The 10,356-nt window shown below is 39.9% G+C and overlaps 1 protein-coding gene across 3 annotated transcripts in view; it reads right to left on the bottom strand.

Moving 5' to 3' along the window:
- Positions 1–10,356, bottom strand: part of LOC123766080 (extracellular matrix organizing protein FRAS1) — a 368,121-nt gene that overhangs the window by 71,567 nt on the left and 286,198 nt on the right. For all 3 annotated transcript variants that reach the window (XM_069301124.1, XM_069301135.1, XM_069301113.1), the window contains exon 3: positions 9,590–9,621. In XM_069301124.1, coding sequence (XP_069157225.1) covers positions 9,590–9,621 — 32 coding nt within the window. The remainder of the gene's footprint in view (positions 1–9,589; positions 9,622–10,356) is intronic.

Consider the following 10,356-nt stretch of genomic DNA (forward strand, 5'->3'; position numbering starts at 1 on the left):
AGCAAGCAGCTGCTCACTTACAAAACGTTCACTTACTGCTAGGTGAACAGGAGGTATTTGGTTAAAGGGAACGTGCCCAACCATTTCTGTCCCGCCCCGTGAATCATGCCTGGGATCCCCGATAGTGAGTCGAGAATGAAAGAGTTGGCCTATGGTTGGCCCTGAGAACAATAATAGAACAAGAACTTCAAGAAAACCTAATGGTAGATCAAAGACAAAGTTAAATTTACACTAGCTACTCCATCACTCACCACACTATCATGCAAGAAGAGCCATCTATGGATCATCCAGTAAAATCAGCAGACGTGATTTTTGTTACTAGATGTTACTCAAGTTCAAGTTCAAGTATATTTATTGAGACAAGAAATAAATACATCTCAAAGGGATACAGTAACTTAGGCTATTTCTACCCCCCTCTACTTCAAGTCCCTCAAGGGGCGCACAAATTCAGTGAGTACAAATAGGCAAATAACAGTTCAAGAATCCCAATTAACATTGCAGGTTAATATAGTAAGCACCGCATATAAGTGTTACACTCTTGGGGCAAAATTCTTGTACAGCTGCTTGGTTAAGACTGTTGTAAGTATAAAACTTATAAATTATTCTCACACCTTCATCACATAGTAATGCAATGCGAAATAATATATGAATTTATAGATAACTTATCACAAATGGTCAAGAAATATCTAAGTACTTAATCATAATGATCTACCAGAAATGTTATCCAATTATCTCCAGTTTGGTAACTGTAGGTGACTACCTTTTCACCATTGCCCACAGGATGGGTATGGGGTGCATGATAGGCAAATTATAATTGTATGTAATTAGCTCCACTATTACAGGCTCACTAAAGCTCGTGCTACATGGAAATTTTGTTCCGAGTAGCTGAATCTAAAACAACACCACCAGCTCGACTAACAAACTCTTTACGACTTGTATTAATGTGACTCAAGGTCACAGTGATGTTAGTTTAATAAACTGTGAAGAGACTGTTGATGTATTTGTTAACAAAGTATATAACTTGCTAATTAGCGCTGTAACTTGGTTAGCTTATCAAAATTTTGGATATAGTTCCTGAGCCCATTATGTGTCTCTGTAACCTTTTCAACTACCCTCATGAGTATATATGGAGTGCAAAATAAATGACCTAGACTAAAGAGGCGAGGACACGCGAGGTGGTGGGCAGTAAACAGCACAAGTAAAGCAGTGACATGATAAACGTTTTAGTCATTGTTGCCAGCGGCGGCGGCGGCGCCCCATATTCATCCTATGGGTGGTATAGGCCACAAGGGTTATAGAGGGGCGGGCACAAAACGTCTGAATCTAACCTCTGGATAGTTTACATCAGCTTTTACAACTTATCTGCACACACCTTGTAATAAATTATAACAGAAGCTATCAACAAACTTCTTGGGCCGTAACTTCCATGAAAAGTACTATGTTACATATTGAAGGTAAGTCATTTTGTTAATACTAACAATAATTCAGCATATTAGATATTACACGATAATGGAAGATGGTTGTTTATGGTTTTAGTCTGAAAAAGGTGCGGCTCACTTTTTTCAGAAATAACTTCAAGTATGTTTATTGAGACAATAAGATACATCTCAAATGGATAGAGTAGTTTAGGCTATTTCTACCCTCTTTGCAGAAATAATACAAAACGTTGGCAAGTTTAAGAAGTGTTGACGTTCGCCGGGTATTAACGACGAGCACTCAATGTTTATGTATGACCCATAAGGGCATGTGTAAGTCAGAGCGTACAGTAACAAGTAGAGTCTATTGAATGGTTAGGGAGAAGAGCTTCAACACTAAACTCTAACTAATGATGAAACATTAATACTAATAATTGAATGACGATAATGCCAATAGTGGGCCAGCCAGAGGCTTAGGGCCCGCGCAGGAATATCCATGTCAAAAAAAAAAAAAAAAGATAATGCCAGACACTTTTTTCTTTAAGGAAACTGTACCAAAAACCGGCGAAATAAGGTAATGGATTATTGAAAGGACGCCCAGAAATTTAAATACAAGATGGGTAGGAGAAGATAAACAGAAAAAATAAGCGGAGGAGGAAAAAGCGGACGAGAAAGAGGGACGTCAGATCCCTCCTCCGTAGAGTAGACAATCAAGGCCCACTTTAGGGCCTGGCTCACTCCCTACTTCCCGGCTAGTTAACTCACGTCATCTACTCCCTCAAGTGCCTAGCTTCTACTACACACACTTCAGATGGCTCACACACACTTAAGAGTGTGCAATCATAATTGTTCTGCCACGCAATACAAATGCTTCGATTTGAAGTATGATTGATGTCTTGGCAACTGGTCGCGCCCTCTCACAAACCATAGACAATGATGGTTCCCCACACCATTCCACTGGTGCTGCCGGAAGTGCACTTGTAACAACGAGAGACGACTCAGATTCTCAGTGGGGAGGTCGTCAAATAACTGGACCATCACTCTTCAGACAAATGTTTTCACACTTCCTGCACTCAAACAAGAATATGTACCCAGAGTTGACACGTCTTTTTTAAGTGACTTATCCCAGTTTTCACTCAACACCTCAAGACATAACTGTAACGGATGTGAAACATGGCACATATATAATAATCACTAATTATGGAATCAGTCTGCCTCCTATGACTCCCGGTCGATATTGGCCTGGAAACACATGCATGATAGAACTGATGAGTTAGCAAAAGCATATATGCCCTTAAAGTTGCAAAGCTGTATTGGTTAAGTAGCTTATTATACGTGAAACATGTTCTTGTATACCTGAAACTTTACGACTGAGTACTCTTAACAGTTTCCATTAAGTTAACTGTCAGCGGTTGTCAGATTAATGGGACCCTAACTCTGGGTACTTTTAATGTTTCCTTCTCTAAATATTACTGCAACAATCCCAGGGATTTTTTGAATATTGTAATTAGTAAAAATCTTAGTTAGCACTAAAGAGTCTTAAGATGATTCAAGCGGATGGTCCATCTGGTTAGTGGATTTGCGTACATTTATGAGACACTTTAATGTGTCAAGACTGCTACTCTGGCTAATATTTTATTATGAACGCCGTCCATGACGTGCTGGCAGGAGTTACTGTTAATGGGTCGTCCATCCGTCGTAGCCCGTGGACGGTACACTATACGTAAGTTGTACCATGATAAAAAAATATATATTGTATATACAGGAAACAATTGGCATGAACAAAGCAGGTGAGCGAAAGAAAACAAGGAGACAAAGAACCTGTGAACACAAGGAAACTGTTCATCACGGCGCAACGAGCTGAGAAAAACCATAATGTAAACTAATAAAAGGTAATTTGACGCCGAGAACTCAGAGGGAGGGAGAGGACGGGGGGCTGCGTCTGCCTAGGCGGGTTATTCCCTGCCGCAGGTTGCGTGCACGGTAGCCTAGTGGTAGTCAGTCACCCTTGCTCCAAGGGTGACTGATGAACAAAGACTCAAATGTTCCCCCATTAATAAATTGGGGGAACATATTGGGCATATCATTAGGGGGGACTGCCATGTAGCACGGGGCTACATAGACGAGATATATTAAGTGAGATATTCCTGGATCCCACCTACGAATATCCTACCGTGGCGGTACCTTTATGGGGAAAAACAAAACTTGTGCAGGAACTTCATGTCATTGGGTCTACGTCGTCATATGCGCAAAGAAATCATGTGATGTATCAATGAGAAAATTAGTAGGGGCCGTGAGGGGAATTCGAGCCTATGCTCTGGGTACTCTTTCGTACATTGTCATGTACTCACCTAGTTGTGTTTGCGGGGGTTGAGCTTTGGCTCTTTGGTCCACAAGGATGTGTCTCAGGGATGAGCCTGGGTAAATTCTCAACATATCTCATTCAATGGGAATCCCATTCAACTGATGATTACTTGTAACAAGCCATCTTTTTCACAGTAATACTTTAAAAATAACAAGTGCTGTTTTCCCAGTGAACTAGTTCTTTTATATCTTCTTGATGGCACGTGCAGTTTACATGAAGTTCTATTACTGTATATGTTGCCGTGCTTGTATTCGTAAATTTTACAAGAACGGAATCTATTTCCAATCTTATATATTATACTAAATGGAGTACCCAACAGTGCCCGGGTGTCTGTTCCCCCCTCCTCTCCATCCTTCATTTGATTGATTGTTGCCGCCGAAGGCGGCTAGTTTATTGTGCACCCCATACTCATCCTGTGAGCGGTAGCGCAAAAGCATTACAGAGGGCACAAAAGGTCTTTATCAGACCTCATCTTAGATTATTACATAAACAATTTCTTCAATCCTTCACACCTTATAGATACTCTCTCACCTCTCTTCCTTATCCTCCCTTTTTCTTTCCTCTTCCTCCCTCTCCTTCTTCCCCCCCAATTTTCTTCCCTCTCTTCCAACTTCCCGTAACATGCCCCCCTTTTTTTCTTTCGTAAACTACGACTGCGGGTCCATTCGTAATGTCAGTGATGTCCCTAGAGAAGTTGCACACAAGAACTGTTGTCTTACATCAGCTCATCTGAAGCCTAGCCCAAGAGACATCTATTTGATGCGATTGTTATATGAATTCATTAGGAATAAATAAACTTTAATGCTAAGTAACTTTCATATAAAGAACAGGATGAGCCAAGAGCTAACTTTGTATCAAAGGCGATATGGTCGGTGAACCTGAGTTCACATGTATCAAGGTGTTGTGTGAACAGGTTCCAGATACGAATCAGCCTAGGAATGAATGGTCGCTGATGGCGTGACGCTCTTGAGAAAGATATACCAGCATGAGGCTGTTGATGGCTGAATGCCTTGTGTTACAGGTGCCAACTTCTGGTTGTTCACTAAGTTGGGCCAGGCGAGGAACTTTGAGAATATTGACCTTATGCATAAGAGTAAGTTCAAAATATCTTAATGGTGTTAAAGTTCCCTGATATTCAGACCGGTCCAGCCCGATTGGTTGAATGAATGACGGAGGGCAGGTACCCCAGGAGAGTAGTGCATACTTAAGATGGGAGCCAACTTCTTCTTTTAAGGTTTAACAACCCTCCTGCTGTCAGGAAGGTATGAGATGCACCATAGGGCTGTAAGATTCCTGGCTGCCTTGCTTACTTATCGTGAGCATGTCACTTTTCATCGTCATTGAAAAGTCAAACTTAATTTCCAACATGTCTACTTCGTCACTAAACGCTATTTTTTTGCCACTTATTTGTATGCCTGTCTGATTTGCAATATCATCCTCTCTTGTCATCATCATTGCCTATGTTTTGTCAGTTGTAATTGTGACCTATCATCGACTTCCCCACGAAGATATTACTGAAAGTTGGCCTGAGCTTCAGGAGTGAAGTTATTACAGATCAGTGAAGTAAACATTCCACAACGAAGGACTAAGCACACACCTCCCTGTGGTATGCTGGCACCAATTAAGTGGCTATCAGATTCTGCCCCATTGAGGAATACTCTTAGAGCCCATTCTTAAAAGTCTCAGTCTCTCTCTCTCTCTCTCTCTCTCTCTCTCTCTCTCTCTCTCTCTCTCTCTCTCTCTCTCTCTCTCTCTCTCTCTCTCTCTCTCTCTCTCTCATTCTTTCTTATCTGTCTTTCTGTTTCAGAAAATGTATTACGAAAAAATTAAATTGTTTTTATTCAAAAGAATTCTACATAAAAAATCCCCCATTTCACATTTCATCAAAATCGCTGTAGGAGCCGATATTTCATAAAGGGAGAGGTGGGGGAAGAGGGTCAATGTGGCCGACCTCTACCAGCGTATGCCCCCTTGGCAGACAAACACACAAGACATTCTCTTGTATAGATAAAGAGATTAAGTGACATTAGGCTGACTATATCTGTCTACGAACCCCTAGCCCTAGGCTACACACAACAGCATGGTGACTTGGGGGCTTCCGTGCCTCAGACAGGATACATGAATGTACTTGGTGCCTGACAGCTGGGTGGACAGCGCTTCAGATTCGTAGTCCCGAGGTTCAGGGTTCGATTCCCGGTGGAGGCGGTGACAAATGGGCAAAAATGTTTCTTTCACCCTGATGCCCCTGTTACCTAGCAGTAAATAGGTACCTGGGAGTTAGACAGCTGCTACGGGCTGCTTCCTGGGAGTGGAGGCCTGGTCGAGGACCGGGCCGCGGGGACACTAACAAATAAGAATTAAGAACAAGAATGAGGAAGAGTAAGAAAAACACTATCAAGAATATTTAGAATAATAAGAATTAAAATAAGAATAAAGAAGAAAAATAAAAATAAAATCTAGAAGTTGACTAATATGACGAATCTGATAACTAGGAAGAATTGCAAACAAAAATTAGATTAAAAGACAAATTAAGCACAAGAATTTGAAAAATAAGAAGAATTAAGAACAAGAACTTGAATAATAAGAAGTTAAGAACCACACTTAAGAAGAACAAGTAAAAGTAGAAGGCGAAAAAAGGAAAGGAAATACCCAAAGTGAAAAATAATTTAAGTAAGGCGAGACGAGCTGGAAATATGACACTGAGAACACTAATTACTGTATAGAAAAACTAAATTGTGTTGACATGAAAAAAGGGAGGGAGAGAGAGAGAGAGAGAGAGAGAGAGAGAGAGAGAGAGAGAGAGAGAGAGAGAGAGAGAGAGAGAGAGAGAGAGAGAGAGAGAGAGAGAGAGAGATTTGTGTGTGTGTAACTCTCCAGGCCTCAGAATCTCAGGATGACAGTAAGGAGAAGTGATCACAGTTCCCTAGACGACATTACGGCAACGCCGGGAGGCGGGAATGGAGGAGACACGATCGGATCGGGAACAAGAGGACTGGATCCCACCTAGGATCCCACACACCATATTGGGCGTTGAGATGAAAGTTTCGTCCAAGCCATATACTGTGCTCGATATATAACCTCGTTATAATGTATATATAATATAATAACCTTATAATGTTTAACCTCAATAATACACTCAGGAGAGTGCGAAAGACTTGGTGTAATTCAAATATTTACATAAAATATATAAATACATGTGTGGGTTTTTATTCTACTGCTACCAATAATAATAATAATAATAATAATAATAATAATAATAATAATAATAATAATAATAATAATAATAATAATAATAATAATAATTTTGAGCAAGGACAGTACCAAAGTAGCAAAGGAAAAATCAAGTACTGTACTATACACGAGGAGAGACTAACAACTGTATGAGAGGTGTGGCGTGCAAGTCTGTAGCCTACAACACAGCAATACTTCACTAGCAGGAAGCCACTATGATGTGGAACCCGGGTGTAAACTCTCATCTTCATTTTCATGATCGAAACAAATGGCTCGTCGGTTTAAAAATGCCTAAAACGTGGCCATTTTCTAATAAGTTAGAATTTTAGCTCAGTTTTATATGAAAATACATTAATAAGCGCACATCACTGAAGAGAGATATAGGTGGAGGGAGAGATAGAGGTTGAGAGAAGCAGCATGAAGCACCTGGATGCTATTACGTCAAGCGAGGGGTGTGGTGACACACGCCCGTCTGCAACACTGACGGATGGCCCACACGTTTCTGTCTCCACCGCCGTCAGTCTGCGGCCACAACCCCACGTGATGAGGCACACGCTGCCCAGGGTTAGGGTAACACTCGTGATGAAGGTTGATGAGGTGGCTGCCTTGTAGCAGCATCACTGCTTCTCAAACCCCCAGTTTATCAGAATGAAGACCATTTGTATAAATGCTTCACCCACGTCAACCCGTCATCCAGCCCGTCCCCATATACAAAGCAGCCCTTACTTTTGAACAATGGTCAAATGCCCGTTAATCCAGCCGTCAAACTACCTATTTATTAATTAAAAGCACTCTTCACACCACTCACAATCGATGATGTTCAAACTTCCTATGTTCGCATCGCGCTTCAGTATAAGTTCTACCCACGTACTATAAATACAAATAATTGCCAATGAAGCCTAACCGTCGAATATAATCTCAACTAGGCCTAACTATACACAAAATTATATATATTACCTTATATTAAAAAATTTGTAAACCATGGAAAGTTAATCTACACCGTATAAAACCCCATCAATATTACTTCAAAGGAATGATTGCAAAGATGAAGCTGCGCATGAAGCGGAAGCTTAGTTATTTATGAAGCTTAAAATGTGAATTGTGAACATAGAAAATGATCTAGTGGTGAATATAGTGCAAAGCAAGTACTAAATTAATCAATTAGAGAACTGATAGTGAATGCAACAAAAACTGGTCGCATTTAGCAGAAAACGAGAGCATGCAATAGAAAATAGGTAATGAAAACAACTGAGTTAATAAAGTTGCATATTACAAAAACAGTAAATTCCTAATCAATGGGTAATATTAAATAAAACCAGTAAGGTAACCAAACCAAAGGTAACCAAAATAAAACCTACAATTTTAGATGTAAAATAACAAATAAACCCAACACAGGAAGAAACTAGTGGAGCACGAAGCCTCGCGTCCAGCCTCACAACCTGAAAATACAACCTGTCCTCTCACATAATTCTTTCTTTATTATGCACTCGGTATCCATCCCGTGGGTGGTTGTGTTAAGGGCTACAGAGTACAAGGTATTCTGACGCTATAATCCCCCAACAGACAAAATAAGGAGTAATATGAAAAATAGCTGCTCCCAAAGAACCACGTTTTCTATGCGTGGTTCGGTTAGATTAGGTCGCTTTTCTTGGCTTTGATCGTTTTAATTGCCCTTATTTTGTCCGTTGTGGCAACTCAAGAGGTCTATCTACATAATTAGTGAAGATGCCCACACACTCCGCTCTACCCTCCGAAATTTTGCACTGATAAATATCTTAAAAATTATGTGTTGGTCTAAGTATCTTTAGTTTAAGTTTATAAAAAAATATTTATAGTGTGGGATAAATACATGTTTAGGACAACAAAACTCAGAAAGGGAAGGTAATTGAGGCTAACGTCATACATGACTTCTACAATAGGCACGATGAGAAGCAAGGCGGCCGGGAGCTGTTACAAGAGGCTGCCTGCGTCTGAAAGGTGTGGGACGTTTAGGTGAGTGTAACCTTGCTAAGCCGTCACACCCGGGGTGAAAGATATGTGTTTCCACGGAGAGGTGACGACAGGTGGTAGAGGGGTGAGGGGTAGAGTGAGAGGGGTGACTGGGAATGAGAAAGAAGGCAGGGATGCTATAGGAGAAGGACAGTAAATAAAAAGGTGTATATATATATATATATACACATTTTCATCTGTGCTACATAGACAGGGTTAGAGATCTTTTCTCTGATTCGTTCTCAACTCTCAAAAAAAGATCCCGGGATCGATTCCCGGGCGGGAAAGAAAATGGTTGAGTACGTTTCCTTTCACCTAATGCTTCTGTTCGCGATAACCCGGTAGTTCACAACAGTATACCGGGTAGTTAGGCAACTGTTGTGGTGAGTTGACTAACTACCCGGTAACTCACCCCAACAGTGTACCCGGTAGTTACAAAAAACCAAGTAACTACCAGGTAGTTACCCGCTTTTTGTAACCAAAATGGTAGTTAGAAAAAGTGTAAAGTACACTTTACACTTTACTTTACACTTTACACTTTACAGTGTAAAGTGAGGTAGAGGAACAAGAGTGGCGGGAGGAGACTCACGGAGAAGTAGTAGCCGCCATGGTAGCAGACACCTGCAAGTACAGAGAAATATATTATAAACATAATAAAAACAAACAAATGAGGTCAATACAGCACATGCGACTAGCATCATGCCAGGTGCTCACACTAAAATATTCAAGTGATCAAAAATATTAAAATACTAATGAAAAATACACACAAACAATTGAACACTCACGAACACACACACACACACACATTATATATATATATATATATATATATATATATATATATATATATATATATATATATATATATATATATGTCGTACCTAGTAGCCAGAATGCACTTCTCGGCCTACTATGCAAGGCCCGATTTGCCTAATAAGCCAAGTTTTCCTGAATTAATATATTTTCTCAAATTTTTTTCTTATGAAATGATAAAGCTACCCATTTCATTATGTAAGAGGTCAATTTTTTTTTATTGGAGTTAAAATTAACGTAGATATATGACCTAACCTAACCAACCCTACCTAACCTAACCTAACCTATCTTTATAGGTTAGGTTTGGTTAGGTAGCCGAAAAAGTTAGGTTAGGTGAGGTTAGGTAGGTTAGGTAGTCGAAAAAATATTATTTCATGAAAACTTGGCTTATTAGGCAAATCGGGCCTTGCATAGTAGGCTGAGAAGTGCGTTCTGGCTACTAGGTACGACATATATATATATATATATATATATATATATATATATATATATATATATATATATATATATATATATATATATATATTTAATCCAGTGGCTGAG

The sequence above is a fragment of the Procambarus clarkii genome, chromosome 5 (genome assembly GCF_040958095.1).
Source record: "Procambarus clarkii isolate CNS0578487 chromosome 5, FALCON_Pclarkii_2.0, whole genome shotgun sequence".
Taxonomy (NCBI): Eukaryota; Metazoa; Arthropoda; class Malacostraca; order Decapoda; family Cambaridae; genus Procambarus; species Procambarus clarkii.